The 17,821-nt window shown below is 58.6% G+C and overlaps 5 protein-coding genes across 5 annotated transcripts; 3 read left to right on the plus strand and 2 right to left on the minus strand.

Moving 5' to 3' along the window:
• Positions 1–540: 540 nt before the first annotated feature.
• Positions 541–2,618, minus strand: EX895_002494 (uncharacterized protein; the record flags this gene model as incomplete). Its single annotated transcript, XM_029883093.1, has 3 exons — positions 541–564; positions 668–752; positions 844–2,618. The coding sequence occupies 3 exons, from the start codon at positions 2,616–2,618 to the stop codon at positions 541–543; spliced, it is 1,884 nt and encodes a 627-aa protein (XP_029740491.1).
• Positions 2,619–5,118: 2,500 nt separating this feature from the next.
• On the plus strand, positions 5,119–7,327 carry EX895_002495 (uncharacterized protein; the record flags this gene model as incomplete). Its single annotated transcript, XM_029883094.1, has 2 exons — positions 5,119–5,271; positions 5,486–7,327. The coding sequence occupies 2 exons, from the start codon at positions 5,119–5,121 to the stop codon at positions 7,325–7,327; spliced, it is 1,995 nt and encodes a 664-aa protein (XP_029740492.1).
• Positions 7,328–7,890: 563 nt separating this feature from the next.
• On the plus strand, positions 7,891–8,976 carry EX895_002496 (uncharacterized protein; the record flags this gene model as incomplete). Its single annotated transcript, XM_029883095.1, has 1 exon — positions 7,891–8,976. One exon carries the CDS (start codon positions 7,891–7,893, stop codon positions 8,974–8,976), a length of 1,086 nt encoding a protein of 361 aa, XP_029740493.1.
• A 236-nt stretch (positions 8,977–9,212) lies between these two features.
• On the minus strand, positions 9,213–11,234 carry EX895_002497 (uncharacterized protein; the record flags this gene model as incomplete). The annotated part of the gene is made up of 1 exon (XM_029883096.1): positions 9,213–11,234. The coding sequence occupies one exon, from the start codon at positions 11,232–11,234 to the stop codon at positions 9,213–9,215; it is 2,022 nt and encodes a 673-aa protein (XP_029740494.1).
• A 2,606-nt stretch (positions 11,235–13,840) lies between these two features.
• Positions 13,841–17,080, plus strand: EX895_002498 (uncharacterized protein; the record flags this gene model as incomplete). The annotated part of the gene is made up of 1 exon (XM_029883097.1): positions 13,841–17,080. The coding sequence occupies one exon, from the start codon at positions 13,841–13,843 to the stop codon at positions 17,078–17,080; it is 3,240 nt and encodes a 1,079-aa protein (XP_029740495.1).
• Positions 17,081–17,821: the final 741 nt, after the last annotated feature.

Below are 17,821 nucleotides of genomic sequence, written 5' to 3' on the forward strand. Positions count from 1 at the left end.
ACCTGACCACCACGGCGCTGATCGCCTATCTGTCAAAGAGCGCTCTACATCCTGTGTCCGCAATCCCCTAAGTTCAATGGTGAAGCAGCCTACGGCTCACCTGAGACGGTCAACAGAGAGGCCGGACCATTAGAGGAGGACATTACAAACTTCCAGAAAAAAAATAAGGGACTCACCCAAAAAAGAATTCTGCGCCCGAGGGGAATCGAACCCCTTTCACCTGCTGTCAAGTTATACCGTTTCCAGTCGAGAGTAATGGAAGGCAGGTATAATACCTATATACGACGGGCGCGCCTGTTTCTGTTACCGCAGCCTTCAAGTGCGTATATATGCCTTCATCAACACTACCATTTTGGGTCGTGTTTTGCGATCCAGGCATACTCAGTTCTTCTGCACACACATCTCGACTCAACCTAGCAAGACGCTCACTTGGGGCAGGAGGAAGGCAGCACTGTCGAAGGCGGTGTGCAGGATGGCAGAGCGGAGTGCGCTGGAAAGGCGGCATGCAGTATTGATCTCGACAAACAGGTAACAGCCGGACTATACGTCTTGCCAGTCCAGAGTCTGCCAACGTACAACATCGACATGGTCGGAAAAAGCAAAGTTCAGCCGTCAGTCTTTCACCCATCGGTATCACAAGGCGAGCGAAGGAGCTGCTGCAACTTACACCTAGAATAGCAGTCTTGGACGGCAACCTGCCCGTACTCGGCGAAAGCACGGTGATCTTCTTGCGCACCGTATCGATGTCCGCGCTGTTCGACCACAAAACAGACCAGACCAACGAGTCCTTTCGTCAGTACACCTTCTCTCTGGCTTCCCACCAGGTTCTGGAAAGAAACTTACACGTGAACAAATCCCAAGATGGGAGCACCGATGATCTCGTCGTCCGTCGGATTGGTGGATGAATCCGGCTGACCCGCACCGCCTCCACCGCGTGGAGGCTGGATGAGCGCCAGCACACTGTGCAGCAGACTCGTCTGGTCCGCCGCCGAGTTGGTCGGGTCCATCTTGACCAACTGCGTCTCGGTCACTGTTCTCGACGCTCCTATAGGCAGAGCTGACGAGGGCGCCAGACTCTCCTGGCCGACTCGGTAGATCTCTAGCAGGTCGAACGGGATCGTTGTGCTGTACGGGCTGAGCGACGGCACTCCACCCAGTGGATCCGCGTGTCCCGGCAGCACCACGTTCGGCACTCCCCCCTCCGCTGTACTCCCACTGCCCACACTCGACCCGCCGTAGAAGTACGTCTTCACCTGCAACGCCTTCAACCGCGCCCGGTACGTCTCGTCCAGCTCCACCACCCCGCCACTCTTGGGCAGCTTGATCACGTTGACCTGCGGCAGCCTCTGCGCACCCGCCGAGCCAGGAATCTCCGCCGTCTCGCCACTGGCTCCAAACAGCTTCGTCATCTCCAGATTGAGCTTCTCGTGGCCCAGCACAACGATCGTATCGATCTTGAACGCCTTGACGCAGTGCTGGATAAAGGCATACTTGTTGCGTGCATCTGCAGTGACGACTCCGGGGGTGTCGATGATGAGCCCAGACATGCGCGAGCGGAAGTCGCGCGCCAGCCGGCGCTCCACCCCCTCAGCGAGCCAGTCGACCACCCGGCGGAAGTGACGTTCGTTTTCGCGCACGTTTTCGCGGCCGAGCCAGAGCGAGAGCGGCGCGACGCCGTGGGCGGTCGAGGTGCCTGGTGGGATGGCGCCCGTGGTGCTCGTGTTTGTGCCGAACGCAAAGGCGGGTGAGGGGGACGGCAACGATGCCAGCGGAAGCGGTGAGAGCGGCAGTGCGGACAGACAGCAGGGCAGAGGCGGTGCACCATCGCTCGGGTCGAGATTGACAACGACGGGCCACCAGCCAGTGATGTCGCTCTTCTTTGCCTCTTCTCGCTTCTCCTTCTTTGCCTCCTCTGACAAGTTGGCTTCCATGTTCGGATAGATGATACCGTCTCTACCGGAACGTAGACTCTCGGCCACTTTGCCCGCCTCACCTTTGCCCAAGCTAGCGACAGCGGGCGAGCGCAGCGCGTAGTTGGCCAGGAATTTCACCAAACTCGACTTGCCCGCCGATTCGGGACCGAGCACCATGACTCGTGGACCCTGCCCCTCGGGTCGATACACGGTCGACGCGGCCGTGCCACTGGGATCCGATTCGGTCTCTGTATTCGGGTCCGTGTTGCGCGGCGCAATGTAGCTCGGATCCAGCACCGACCCAGCCAACGTGGAGAGCAATTTGGCATCTGCGCGTAGCGCTTGACGTGCCAAAATGCGTTTGCGCTCGAGATACAGATGGAGGTTCGAATACGCTGTGTAGACGGGCGACGGTTCATCGGCAAGATACTCGGTGGATGCGGAACCGGCGATCTCGATCTCAGCTCCTCGCCATGACGACACGGCAGCTTTCGCTTCATCTCCGAATGGGTACCATCGTTCCTGCGAGCCACCTACGAGCTCGGCGCCAAAAATCTCTGCGTCGGGCTCCTCGCCAGTTTGAAGGCGGTTCTGCACGAGTCGGATCGAAAGACGCTCGTGCGGTTCGAGCTCGAAACGGTACTCGGAGCGTGGAGGGAGGAACACCCGTCTGTATTGGGCGGATCCTTCTGCGTTTCCGTTCATCGTTGGCTGACGTTAGTGGAACGGTGTAGAAAGAGCAAGTAAGAGAGAGTGTGTGTGTTGAGAAGAAGGATGAGCTTGCGAGATTCCAGCCGTCTGGACCCTTCAACAACAACGCGTTCTCGGCCAGAAATTCTACCCGACTCCCGCGTTTCTTTTTTGATCAGAACATCGGCGATTTGCCGTTTGGTGATTTCGATTGCGGAACATTCGGGTCTTCGAGTCGGCAGCTACCGCAAGCTTTGCTGCATCATTGTCGCCATACTGCCGAACGACGACGATAAGAGCATATGCGGCGGGGCTCGTCCACCACAGCGTTGCAGAAGGTGTGACTGATAAGACGAGCGAACAAGGAGGTGACGGATACCCAGGCAGCAAGACAGCGAGACAGCGAAAGAGACAGCGAGGGACCGTAGCGAAAATCATCGATTATGGCGGGTTAGGAGTTGTCTGGATTGTTGATTCTCGAAGGCCAGTGCGTCACTCCACACAGATCCTCGACTCGAGTGAAATGAAACCCCAAACAGCGTCAAAAGCCTTCGGACAAATTCTGGGGTCGATCACTTTGGGGAAACACGGATGACCCGATGAGTAGCAGGACTGATTGACCGCCCTACTTGCAGCCATGGACGCTATTCTGACCGCACAGTAAGAGGGCGAAGGCTAGCACCAGGCAGACGGAGCTTTTTCAACGAGTGACGTGCGCCGAGAACTTTTCGCACAGCCGAGAGGCCTTCGAGACACTCTCGCTCTCAGTCTCTCTCGAGAGAGCTGCGGATCATTCCGAGGTGTACCGAATCGTCGAGCTTGCATTGCAATGCAAACACAACAAGTTAGCATCGGATCGAGGCGGCCTAGACTGAAATATGCAAGAACCGGTTGGCTTGGGATCTGACGGATGAGCGACGACCAAAACGCCGCGTTGATCCGAAAGCAACGGCAGAGCGCCAGGCAAGCGTCGCATGGCTTGGACGCATGAGAGAATGCTGCCGTGACACGTCTTGCTGGAAAAGATCAGCGGAGCTGCAGGATCTAAAATTGGAGGTCGCCTGGTCCCCTTCCTTCGTCCCTCCCCCACAAACAACAAGCACACTCGACGAAGAAAGAGGACGGAAAGCTGCGGGGAAGGAGCCGCTTCTGAGAGAAGAGTGCGCGGGGTTGGATGACGCTGTTCGCTGCTAGGCGCATCTCGGCACCAGAGATGAGCAAGTGTGCGCGGCCTCGGGGAATCAGAGCTTTGAACTCAGTCAGTCGTGGATGCAGGCATGTCACCGTATGCTGTGTAAGAAGGGCTAGATCTCTGCCCATTGGCTCACTCGAGGAGGAGGAGGGGCCGGTGACTGAGACATACTGTAGGGCGATGACAAAAATCACGAAAGAGATGCGGAGAAAATGCATCGACCAAAGAAAGAGGTCGCCGATACTTGGCCGTGCTCACGTATGCAATCAGAGAGAGAAAGAAAGAGAGAGGGAGAGAGCGACAGACTTAGCCTGCCACGCCAAAGGAAATATGTGCTAACTCGGGGAGGGAGAGAAAGAGCGCAGAACAGCACTGATGCGTTTCTTGTTTCGGATGGTGGGTCCAATCCAACCCTCGGTATTTTCCCTTTTCCCCGCTCACAAAGGCCATACCACAAAAGCCAATCACCGAATAACAAATAAACAAAAGAAAAATAACAGGGAAGGGGACGAGCTTCTGGTGCGACGCCACACCGACGAAGCAAAGTAACGGAGAGAACGATAGGAACGAGGAGGTCGATCGTTCGACGTCTTGTCGCTGTTCGAGGTTGTTCTATCTGGTCTGGTCTGGTCTGGTCTGGTCTTGCGCCTCTGACGCCTCTAACAAAAGCAGAAAGGAGAGGAGGCGGCTGGTGACAGAGCGGGAAAGGCGAGCTATTGCGGTAGTGGTCGGTCAGCTTGTCCGATGGGCCGAGGCAGAGCAGGTGAGTGACTGTGCATCAGCATTAATTCCATTTCCACTCAACGCCGTCTTGGTGGCTGGCTGGCTGGCTGGCTGGCTCGCTACCGGCTTGGCAGGTTCGCGTCTCTGCCGCTCTTCTCTCTTCTCACACCCCAGACTGGGAATCTGCGCCTCCCGATAATAATAATGTGGAGTCTTTTTTGGCTGCAGCTGACCAGCGTCGTAGGTCGAAGGTCGTCGTCCGTGCTCGCCTCCTCCGCTGAACTGACTTCCTCGTGACCAAAGCCGCTCTTTCCTGCTGCCTGTCGGTGGCCGCTGCCGCTGCTGCTGCCGACGTCGTACACCCACGCCTCGACAGCCAACTCGCCTGATACTATAAAGACCTCGCCTTGCCTCGTCATCGAATGCTTACGCTTTCTTTCTTACCGTCACCAGAACACACCGCATCTCGTTCTCCCCTTTGTCGTTTCTGCAGTCTACAGGCGCCTTCCTCCCTTACAGCCAACTAGACACACACCAAAAAACCGACAGACCCCTTTTCCTGCTCCTCACCCTCCGCCAACCCAGATCCACGCCGCTATCATGGCCGAAGCCGAAGTCCCCGAGGTTCCGTCCTACGACGTCCCTTCCCGTCTGTTGGGAAAGGACGGCCGTCCTGCGCCTCACGTCAATGCTGAAAAATACAAGACCGACTATCCCGAGTCGATCAACAACACCGACGAGTTCTTTGGCAAGGTAAGTAGCCAATGCTATCCCACATCCGCGTTTCGAGGCTACAAGGCAGTGTCGGCTTTTTGCACGAAAACAGAGCCTTGTCAGCTCGTTCGGCAATCCTACTGCGTTTGGCTCAGCATGCACGGACAAGCCGCAGCATGGCCTCTCTGCTCTCCAGCTAGAATTGCCCCCTGACTGACTGTTTTCTTCAATGTTCACTCTATGGTTGCGACAGATGGGCAGGGAACTGATCGACTGGGACATTCCCTTCAAGACGGTCCGTTCCGGTGGATTCGAGAACGGCGACGTCGCCTGGTTCAACGAGGGCCGTCTCAACGCTGCCTACAACTGCGTCGACCGCTGGGCTCACAAGTACCCCGACCGCGTCGCCATCATCTACGAGGCTGACGAGCCTGGCCAGCACCAGGAGATCACATACTCGCAGCTCCTCGTTCAGGTCTCGCAGGCCGCCAACATGCTCAAGACCCTCGGCGTCAAAAAGGGCGACACGGTCATCGTTTATCTCCCCATGATCCCCGAGGCCGCCGTCGCCCTCCTCGCGTGTGCGCGTATCGGTGCCATCCACTCGGTTGTCTTTGCAGGCTTCTCTGCCGACTCACTGCGCGACCGAACCAACGACTGTGGTGCTCGTGTCGTCATCACCACCGACGAGGGCAAGCGTGGTGGCCGCAACATTGCCACCAAGAGCATCGTCGATGCGGCGCTCAAGGAGTGCCCTAACGTCGAGCACGTCGTCATGGTCAAGCGCACCGGAGGGCAGGTCAACATCGACGAGAAGCGCGACATCTGGTGGCACGAGGCTTGCTCGCGCGAGCGTGCCTACTGCCCTCCCGAGTCGGTGAGCTCCGAGGACCCGCTGTTCATCCTCTACACGTCCGGATCCACGGGCAAGCCCAAGGGTGTGGTGCATGCCACCGCAGGTTACTTGCTCGGCACCGCGCTGACACTCCGACACGTCTTTGACGTGCACCCGGACAGGGGCGACCGCTTCGCCTGCATGGCCGATGTCGGCTGGATCACGGGACACTCGTACATCGTCTACGGCCCGCTCATGAACGGTGTCACCACGCTCATCTTCGAGTCGACGCCCGTCTACCCATCGCCTTCGCGCTACTGGGAGATTGTCGACACGCACAAGCTCACCCAGTTCTACACGGCGCCCACCTCGATCCGTCTGTTGCGACGCCTGGGTGATGAGCACGTCAAGAAGCACGACCTCTCTTCGCTGCGTGTGATCGGATCCGTCGGCGAGCCCATCAACCCGGAGGCGTGGCACTGGTACAACGACAACGTCGGCCGACAGCAGTGTGCCATTGTCGACACGTACTGGATGACCGAGTCCGGCTCCATCATGATCACGCCTTTGCCCGGTGCCACCAAGACCAAGCCCGGTTCGGCCACTTTCCCCTTCTGGGGTATCAAGCCCGTCCTGCTCGACCCTACCTCGGGCACGGTGCTGGAGGGCAATAACGTCGAGGGTGTGCTCGCCATTGGTCAGCCATGGCCTTCGGTGGCGCGTACCATCTTCAACGACCACCAGCGTTTCCTCGAGACGTACATGCGCGCTTACAAGGGCTACTTCTTCACCGGTGACGGTGCTGCTCGCGACAAGGACGGCTACATTTGGATCAAGGGTCGTGTCGACGATGTCATCAACGTCTCGGGTCACCGTCTTTCGACTGCCGAGATCGAATCGGCGCTCATCCAGCACCCCGGTGTCGCCGAGACCGCCGTGGTGGGCATTCCGGACGAGGTGACGGGCCAGACGATTGCCGCCTACGTCACGCTCAAGCCCGAGTTCTCGTATGACTCGGAGGAGGCGCTCACCAAGGAGCTCGTGATCCAGGTGAGGAGGAACATTGGTCCCTTTGCTGCTCCCAAGAAGATCATCATCGTGTCGGATCTACCCAAGACGAGGTCGGGCAAGATCATGCGTCGCCTGCTGCGAAAGTGCGCCTCGCACGACACGGACAACTTGGGCGACTTGAGCAGTCTGGCCGATCCCTCGGTGATCGACCACATCAAGGAGAAGACGAATGCCTTTGACAAAAAGTGATACTGTACATCAAGTCGCGATCAAGATGATTGTTGTTCCCCGTGTCTAAGGTTTTGTCCCGTCCCATCGTAATATGACTTGATTGATTGATTCTGCTTTTTGTCGAGATGGATTGACACCGTAGCTTCCGGTTCGTGGCGGCAATGTCGAGCGAGCAATTAGAGTGGTGGAGCCGAGAGTGGAAAAACGCGGAAATTTGCTTAGCCGGCGCTGCGCTGCGCACGGGGCAAAAGCATATTTGCCGGCGTGCGCTGCTTTCCTTTGCCGACGGTCGCAGGTGGAGATTTTCAGTCTTGTTTCGCTCGGTGTCGTTTGAATGTCTTGCGCGGGAAGGCAAGGCTGGACGACAATAGGAGTGCGAGGGAGACCGAGGATGTGGATGTGTATTGAGCGCGGTGGCTGAGTTTTCGTTCGGTGGGTGAAGGAGGAAGGCCGCGGAGGTGTGAGCGGGAGCAGAGCTTTGGTATTTTTTAGGGTTACAAGCGAAGGAGGATATATACCCGCTTCTCCCACCGCTTTGCTAGCCAATTGGTTCGCTTTTACCACATCCGCACAACTCGCTCATGTCGCATCGACTCGCGTTGTACGCACGACACTTTCCCACCATCTCCACCGCTGCACGCAGTCTTATCTCCACTAAGGTCCCTTCCTCTCGCACCATGTCGACGATCCAAGCTCTCCAGATTCAGTTCCAGGGCGGACCCGAGGTGGTTCAAGTGATCCCAGTGCCTGCACCCACGCTGTCCGGCTCGGGCAAGGTCATCGTGCGCAACGAGTACGCCGGCGTCAACATGATCGACACCTACCACTTCGGTGGACTGTACCCACTCCAATGCCCTATCATTATCGGCCAGGAGAGCGCCGGCGTGGTGGAAGCCGTTGACCCGGACGTGACCTCCGTGTCGGTGGGCGACAAAGTGGTGCAGTACGGTGGAGGCTCGTACACGCAAAAGCAGCTCCTCGACGCCGAGCGCGTCGTCAAGTTGCCCGCTGGCATCTCGACCCGCACGGCAGCAGCAGCGTACCTGCAAGGCCTCACCGCGCTTACCTTGCTCAAAGAAGCGCACCCCGTGAAAAAGGGAGACTGGATCCTCGTCACTGCCGCTGCGGGTGGCGTCGGCTTGCTCCTGTGTCAGATGGGCCGAGCCTTCGGAGCCAATGTGATCGCCGTCACCTCCACTCAGGCCAAATGCGAACTCGCCAAGGCACACGGCGCCCACCACGCGCTACTCTACAACAAGGAAAACCCCAATGAGTACATCGCCGAGATCCGCAGAATCACCAACAACCACGGCGTAGACGGCATCCTCGACGGCGTCGGCGCCGACACGTGGGAGAGCAACTTCGAGATCGCCGCCCGCAAGGGCACCATCGCTACCTTTGGCAACGCCAGTGGCCCCGTCCCCGCCTTTGCGCCGCTCAAGCTGGCCGGCAAAAACCTCAAGGTCTGCAGACCGACCCTGTTCAACTACGTATCGACACGAGAGGAGCGCGAGGCGTATTCGAACGAGCTGTTCGAGCTCATCGAGTCGGGCAAGGTCAAGATCAATGTCCATGACGAGTATCAGTTCACCACCGAGGACCTGAGGCGCGCATTTGCCGATATTAAGAGCAGGAAGACTACGGGCAAGTTGGTTGTTAAGCTTTAGTTGAGATGAGAGACAGAGACAGGACAGATGCGAGGGTCGGTCGGAGGGACAATATGGAGCGTGCGAGATGATTGACAATAGGTTGTCGGAGCGAATGGGGGAGGAGACGATTATGAACGTATATGCAATGCAAGCGAAGAAGATGTTGACGAAACGAGAAACGACCGGGACGGTCCGCGGGCCTAGCCATCAGAGCGAGTGTTCGGTGAGTCAAGTGAGGTGTATACCCTGGTCGCCTAGGGCTTGAAAGGCGACGAGCTCCTACTTCTCTCCGCACCCTGCCAGGCGCCGTCTTTGCGCTGAGGACTGGGGCTGCGAGCAGTACCGTTTCTCCAACTGAACGCCATCTCGCCTGTCTGGCCCGAAAAGCTGTTCTTGCCGACCAACTTCCTGCCCGTTCGTGCCGCGGTATCGCTGAGGTTAGGCGAGGAGTTGGGCGAAGCATTGCCGATGCCCAAGCCGAGCGACTGACCCAGAGTGCCGATGGCGGGTTGTTGGGCAGCAGCGGCGGGGATGGGGGAGGAGCGGCCGAACATGTTTGTGGTGGAAGTGTGCTGGCCGGTGAGCCTGGAATACGGTTCGGTGAAGGGGTTGGGGTTGGGGCTGACGGCGCGGGCGGTTCTGTTCTGCGGTGAAAGCGGGGCGTTCTGTTGAGCGGAGCCTGGAGAGAGCCTTGCGCTATCACTACCGCCCGCGGCGAATGTCGCGACATTCGGAGACCTGATGACCTGCACGGGGTTGTTCAACGTCCACAACCCCTCCTTCGCAGCACCAGCCGCGGAGGAATGACTGCTGAACTCGACCAGCACGCCCGGCTCGCGCTCGAGCTCCAACAGCTCCACCAGCCTCCTCCCGACGCGATTGCACCCATCCACCCCGCTCACGCCCTTCTTGATCCACAGCGCAATCCGATCCCCGCGAGGCTTGACACTGCACACCGCGCCACAGCACTCATCGGCACCATCGAGCTCCTCGCCAATCAGCCCCAGCACCAGCCACAGCCAGCTCCGGTCCACCAGCGCCGCATTCCGCTGCCGGAACGTAATCACCCATTTGCCTCCGTCGGCGTTGCGCGGGTCTTCCCACATGGGCTTGATGCCGTCCTTGAACACGTGGTACGACGAGTGCCGCTCGAGCTGCGAGGGGCGGTGCAGCTTGGAGAAGCACGAGAGAAACGTCGAGACGTGCGAGTAGCTCCCGATCGTGCGCAGGTTTGCTTCCCACGCGCTGAGGCTTGTCGGCGTCGAAGGCACCGACGAGGAAGAGCATGAGGCGACGTCGGCGGGGGAGGGTGCGAACCCGGGCGTAGGGGGCGCGGTGGCACGGCTGTCGAAGAAGAGCGTCCATTCGTGCTGGAGCGGGTAGGTGGGGGACTTGGAGGGAGGTGCAGGAAGGGGGTGATTGAGACGGACGCCGCTGGGAGTAGCGAGACCGGGGCTTGTGGCTACTCGTAGACCGACGGGCTTGGTGGCGAGGCTTTGAGCGGCTGGTGGCTTTTGCTCTGCAACTGCTGGCTTTGCCGTCACAGGCGATACGGATGGCTGCTTCGCCTCTGGAGACTTGTCGAATACCACCGGCTTGGCGGGCGATGGCGGGGTCAGAGGCAACTGAGGACTGCCTTCGTCACCACTGGCCAAACCTTTGCGAGCCATGCGATCGCGGATCTCTTCCAGGCTAGGCAGACCCTTGGCCAGCATACGTTTGCTCGGAGAAGATGCGCCCGAACCCGTCGCTTTAGGAGACGACACGGACGGCAGCGACCACTGCTCATTGATCCTCCCTGCATCTCCATTTCCAAGTTTGGAGGGAGACGCCAAGGCCGAAGCTGCCACCGCCGACGACGAGAGGACAGGACCGTTGCGATCGGAGTACGGCTGCGCAGGCGGTTTGGGTGATCCTGTAATGCGCCCCGTCAATTCGAGTCTTGGTCGAGCTGCTGCGTCCGCTCCTGTGGCGTCCGGAGTGGTGGTGGTGGAAAAGGGCCGCTGCTTGATCGGCGAACTGCTGGGTGTGGTCTCTCGATCGCGGTTCAGTCGAGCCGCAATGTCACTCAGCGTAGGCAGCTTGGACGGCGAGCGCATCCTTCCGATACTAGCCGCAGCTACCTGCGACACGGACGTCGACGGCGACGAAGTACCCAACGCCATCTGAGCAGAACACGAGCGAGTCGACTTGGTCGGAAACGCGTTCTCGTCCTGCGTGTGCTGCTGCTGCTCTGCGCTGCGCATCGGCAGTCTGCGTAAGCTTGTCGAAGTCATTGCCCCCTGCGCGTCGTCGATGGGCGAGATGGCGCGTAAAACAAGAACGAATGAGTTGGACTGCTGCAAAGACCTCTCGGTGGTTGAAAACAGAGAGGGGAGGTGTAATGGGAAACAATGAAGTGGTGCTGTGTTGGTGGGGTGGAGTGAGGGGGTGGCACGGCGAGGCGTTGAGCAACTTTGTAGGATCTGCAGCTCTAAGCGGTAAGGTGCGTGAGACCCGGACCCCTTTCAAGCAACACTGGCTCAAGAGCTAGGAGGGCTTGGCGTCCAAGACCAGAAAAACAACAACAGAGGGTCCTCGGGTCGTGGCTGACATCGTCAAAGCGCACTGCCCACTGCACACCCATCTGCTGCCCACGCACCGCAACACCGTGCACATTCTCAATGCGACAATCAAAGTCACACGCACACACTTACACAGAGCGATGACGAGTGAAGCGTGCAACCCGTCAAGGCCGAGAGAGACCGCGTGGACGCAGGGGCTAGCTAATGTTTTTTTTTCTTGACGAGGAGGAGGATGTATGCCAAACAGCGCGCGGCAAGACGGCGATCCACGCATGTTTTTTCGCCCCTCAACGTGATGCCGACTTTTGAGCAGACAGACTAAGGGCGGAGGACAGAGGGCAGCAACTCTTGATCGGCATGCATTTGTCGTTGCTCTGTGTGTGTGTGTGGCTGTGGCTTCCTTGGCATTAGCCTCCAGCGATGCGCACATAGGGGTGGCAGAAAAAAGGGATCCAAACTAGGCTGTCAACGACGGACGGAGCTGCAAGGCACGCGTTTTCGAAGTGCGTGCGTGTGGTCCCCCATCGTCGGTGACGTCGAAGTGGCGACACTGTAAGCTCCAGTACAATACCATAAACACTCCGCACTCGCTCGATGTCCGGAACAGAGACACCACAGCCGACGATGACTGATGCAGCCGTTCTTGGACTGTATTGGTATGACTTGCTGCCCCCGCGAATACGAATACGTGCGGCCAAGGCTTGAAGACAACAAGCATGTGTGCGAAAAGCTGCGCAAGCCTCGCAGCGTGCAGACAGAACACGGCGGTGAGCCATCTTTGACACACGCCGCGCCAACTTTATTTTCATTTACAGGACGTTGGAAAGTGACATGTCATTTCTCACCCTTGACCAAGCGACAAGAACAAAAAAAGAATCACGATCGGCCTCGATCGGCCTCGATCGACTCTGCCTGATCGGGACACGACTCGTTCAGCCGTGTTGAGCGACTAACTCGCCTGTCGCTCCCTCGAGCTTGCAGCATCCGGCACCCGCAGCATTTACTATGCTGTACAGTAAGTGAGATTCGCTGGCGCTGCGGGTTGGCGTTTTGTTGATGGATGATTTCAAGCCCAGCCTGTCATCCGCCCGCCCTTTTGACTTTTTAGCTTGGCTTTTTGGTGCGAATCGCAGCAGTTCGTATCAACACGCCTGCGCATTTCCCGAGACCATGCCGGTGTTGCTCAAGATTGTTGGTCGCCCTTTGGCAACCCGAAGCACGCCGCGCTTCTCATTCCAACGTGCTCGTTTCCTCTGGCTTAATTTGAACTCGTGTCTCAGATGTGAAACATGCACACGTCTGTCTGTGCACGACACGCTTTTAAAGCGGGCAGCAGCAGCTGTCTTGAGAGACACCAAATCAGTTAGATGTTGGTCATCTTCCTCCTGCTGCTGCTGATGCTGCTGCTGCCGACGAAGCGAGATGCAGCCTCGAAGCCAAGGCACCGCCAGAACAGAACCTAGTCCAAGCGGACCAGAAGCAAGAAAAGCATACAGGATCGACGCATTGGGCGATCAAGCTCGCCTCCACGGATAGCCGACTCGCATGTGGTGCTCCTCCTCTAACCGAGGCTACGGACGAACAAACAAAGGAAAAAAAAACCCATTTCGGGCACCACCATCGCTTAGGCTTGCAGCGTATATAGTTTATAGTTGACAAGCCAAATGCAGCCGACACAAAGTGGTCTTCGCACACACACTGCATCAGCATCGGTATGAGCAGTGACAGAGCAGTACGGGATGGCGTGAGAAAGGCGAGCAAAGACCCTTTGCATGAAAATGCCGCCCTCCTCGCCATTTCCTGTCTGCTTCCCCTTTTCCGCACTCGGCTATGCTTGACCTTACCGCCCCAACTGGCTTTCCTCTTTCGGTATCGTGTGGCTTTTCCTGTTGCTGCATGTCGTTGCTGCGTTTGGCGGCGAGAAGAGTGATGGCCTGAGTCACTAGGTTGTGAGCTGAAGGCATAGGTGTCAACCTCATTCGGCGTGTTTCTTCCGAATAGGGTTTCTTCCATATCCGTGGCTTTCGTCTGCCACAATCGTTTGTTCATTCGAATGGACACTCTGGTCAACAAAACATCTTATCAGTTCACCAAGCTGTGGTCCCTTTGCTCTCGAAGATCTTCTAGGCCCACGAACGCTCGAAGAAAGCCCTCCATCATCATCATCGTCATCATTACCTCTACTTTCGCCCTTCTTCAGATAGACATGCTTCTGATTCTCCTCACATTCGCATACCTTTGATGCGGCGACAGTGAGCTTCGAGCCCTGACTATCTGCCACAGCCCCACAGAGGGTGACCAGCAGCCTGACGAGCAGCATGGGTCAGTCTCATTCGAAAGCGCCTTCTCACCATGAACAGCAACGCACCAGCCATGACGCCGTTTCATCCGCGCCATCACGTCCACCCTCCACCCCGGCACCAGGCTGGATCAAGATCCCTCGTTCAAGATTCATTAGCAAACATCGACACAATGTCTCGTCCAGCCAGGACGTCTCGCCACCTCAGCAGCACCAGTTCATCCCAAAACAACAACGTCAGCGCTCGGTCGGTCCCATCCGCACGCGACCAGAACCGTCCGAGTACGGCCTCAGGCGGCCTTCGCAGCCAGTATCGCCCCTGACACCGTCGGTGCGCATCCAGGAGCGACGGTCGAGCAGAGCCATCTCGGTCGAGCTCGACAAGCAGCGCCGTCTGCCAGTGTACCCAGTCGGGATGACGATCGAAACCTCTCTCAACACGCCAAAGCGGGCATTTGGCAGTGCGGACACTGGCAATTTGTCCCAGTCGTCGTTCACGTCCTTGGCGCCGCCCGTCCCCCCTTCGCCCGTGCCTCCCCTGCGCAAACAACGTCGCCCCTCGGCACAGGCGGTGACGAGACAGGACAGGTCCGACTCGGCTGACTCGAGCGTCACTGCCAGCTTGGCTGACGTGGCCATCGCGAGCGCGCCGGGCACTCAGACCAAGGCGGCCAGCGAAGCTCGGCCTTCGACAAGTGGTGCGGTCGTGTCTGCGGGAACAGGAACGGGCACTGTGCTGAGCTCGATCGGCACATCATCCGCCGCAGAAGGAGCGTCTACGGTGGCGACGAGCGTCACGGCGGCGTCCACCTCTCATCCAGCGTTGGCCAGAAAAGGAGCAGGTGAGAGCCTCGGATGCGTGACTCTGTCGCCTGCACTGACTGCGTCGGGACGCCTGTCAGAGGCCTCGGATGCCGGCACCAAGGAGATCCTGCTTTCCGATCGCGACTCGGCAGCTGCGCCAAAGATGAGCTCCGACTCGTTCGTACGTGGACCGTTCGACGAACAGCATCCAGACCTGTACAGCTTCTATCCCGCCGGAACCTCGCTGACCAGGCCCGTCGCGCATACTGTGCCCACCACCACCCCTTCGCCCCTTTCTCGCATGATCGAGCTGCAGGCCGAATCGCCTCCGTCCCGCCATGTTGGAGCGGTCCCCGATCTCTCGTCGCCGCGTCCCGACTCGAGTCACTATGACAGTCTCGGAAGAGGAGGAACCAGCCTGCACGCACAACCCGGTAGCTTCCGCTCGTTCCGTTCAACGAGCGAGGGAAGCGTGCGGCCGTATCGGCCTCTTCCGGTTGCGCCAGCTCGACACCGTGGCTACTCGCTCGGCCTTGTGGCGGATGACCGTCGAGACGCGTCGGTTGGGGCCGACTCGTATGTCACGGCTGATGCTCACAGCCGGATGCAGAGCGTAGACCAACCAGGCGCTCGTCGGATCGACGGTCTGCCGCCGAGCGACGGCCATCTGTACCCTCTCATGGCAATGGGCATGGTGGCCGCTGCAACCTCGCCCACGCAGTACACACACAGCAGTCGCGGTCCATCTGTTGCGGGTGACAGTGAGGGACGTCGCTATTCTCGAGGCAGTGCAGGTTCGCTGATCTCGCCCGTTGCTGGACCACGTCCTCTGCCAGCGATCCCGTCAAAGGGTGTCGATGCAGGTGTCGACGAGGCCGACTATTCGCAGTGCAAGGGTAAGAGTAAGCGGTCCAGTTTCGTCGCCGCTGGTCACAACGACGGACCACCTCTGTCGCCTTCTGCGTTCTACGAGACCAATACGCAGGTTCCATTCGTTCCCACTGCGTCGCCACCTGTGGCACCTAGGCATAGCTGGACTTCTGATGGGGCGTGGTCTGCATCCGTCGCGGCACCTTGCTCCACCTACGGAGCCGCAGGCAATCTATCCCACCCCGAACGGACCATCGGCGACAGCCACACCCTCCACCAAGCTTTAGCGCAGCCCACTCATCACCATACCTGCCACCAATCCATACCACCCTCGGACACCATCCTCGACACCACAGACGCCGAGATGAGCAGACTCGAAAAGTCACGCTCCGGAAGCCGCACGCTCCCTCCAGCATCTCCGCACACTAGCACGCAGCTTCCCGACAGCCTCGAGCGCGCACCCTACGCCGACACGGGCGTCCAAGCGAGCCTGGCCGCGCTCCGTGCGCTCGAGTCGCCAGGCGAGAGCCTGCGCACCATGTTCGCGCGCCAACGCATGTTTGGCGAGCCTGATGCCTCGGTCACCGAGATGCTGCGCGACTCGCATATCCTCGACGGCGAGTCATGCTTGGACGAGGAGGAGGTGCGTGCGGTCAGTGGGCCGAGGCGGAGGAGACGCGCGGCGCCGTACCCGACGTCGTCGGACGAGGTGTCGTCGAGCGGTAGGAGCCTGTCTGTCCGGCACTTTGGCGCGGCGAGGAGACAGGGACGGAGACGCAGGGAGTACTCGGGTATGGCCGAGGCATCCGGCACTTCGAACGCAGAAATGAGCGGGAGAGGGTCTGATTCGGAGAGCGCGACGCTAGCTGCCGTGCGGTTGGTTGCGTCAAGGGCGAGGGGTTTGAGGAAGGTGGTGGATCGGGAGGGGGAAGGGGGTACAGAGCATGGGGTAGGCCAGGAACGACCTCGTCATCAGAGGTACGTGACTGCGCATTCGTATGCTGATCTGACGGGCCCCGATGTGCAACAGGAAGACATTCCACATCCCTCCCCGCCTACGCAATCGGCATCTCGAACGAATCCTCCCTCTACGAAGCACCGTACCCCACGCTCCCCGTCAACACCGCTCGTCGCGTTCCCCCAGCAGGACTACCACACTGCAACCGCCGCTGCCAAACCCGTCCCACGAGACAATCCTCAACACACTCGACTCGCACACCGCATGGACCAGCATCACCGCCACCGATCACGCAGCGACGCCCACGCATCCAGCACAGCACGGAGCAGCAAGCTCGCCGCGCACAGAGCGGCACGACGCGATACCGAGATCAGCCGCTACGACGCTCAGATCGCCGAACTGCTCCTGCTGCGCGATAAAGTGCTGCAGCTGGAAAGCACGGTGGGTCAGAGCTTCACCACGTCAAACTATGGCGACTTGGCGTACAGTGTGGATGGCTCGACCAAGACGGCGAGGAGGAAGTCGAGGCCGTCCAAGCTCGGGTATACTGTGCCGGATATTGTCGCTTGGCAGGCAGGGTTGGGGAGCAGTAGCAGCGGCAATGCCGCGTCGTCTGCAGTGCGTTGACCGCGCAGCGACTTTACTCGTTGTCTTCTCGACCTCTTTTCCAGTTGATCGTATACGACAGCACTGAAAAAACGGTGCACTCTGTCTGCCTTGTTCTCCTTTTTTCGTTTGCTTCTGAGACTCTGTGATCAAGACAAGTCGCTCTTTGCTACCGCGGGTACAGCTGGTTGACGGCCCGCCGGCTTGACGAACTCCATCAAACCCGGCGAGCTCTCCCTTCTTGTTTCTCTGTTTTCTTATCCTTTCTCCCACTCTTTTGAAACAACACATATCATCCTTTCATTCAGTCGTGTAACAATGCAATACAATTTTCTTCGCTTTCTAGAACAATAAGCACTTGTTCATCTGTGCAGTATCAAAGGCTCTCGGACCTACAGGCTGCTCCTCTGCAGAGTGCATCGCATAGAATCACAATAGCGTTGATCAAGCGGCATTCGAGTGGGTTCGACAAAACCCATTATCGTGACAATGCCCGAAACAAGGCCGAGCTTCTAGCCTCGAACGACGAGCGCTGTTGCCAAGATCTGCTTGTCTGTACAATTGCGTACTGACCCAAACTGACCTTCGCTACTGCCGCCTGATACAACGAAGCGAGAGGCGAAAGCGCGGTTCGCGGCGGTCAAAGCGATGTTCAGATCGACAGGCCGAGGTATCGCCACAGCGCAAGACGTGGTCGACACCGGCCAACCGCGCAGCTAAACTTGGCACTTAGCGTCAAGCGCTGTTTCCTGTGAAGCGTTG

Source organism: Sporisorium graminicola, chromosome SGRAM_15 (assembly GCF_005498985.1).
Source record: "Sporisorium graminicola strain CBS 10092 chromosome SGRAM_15, whole genome shotgun sequence".
Taxonomy (NCBI): domain Eukaryota; kingdom Fungi; phylum Basidiomycota; class Ustilaginomycetes; order Ustilaginales; family Ustilaginaceae; genus Sporisorium; species Sporisorium graminicola.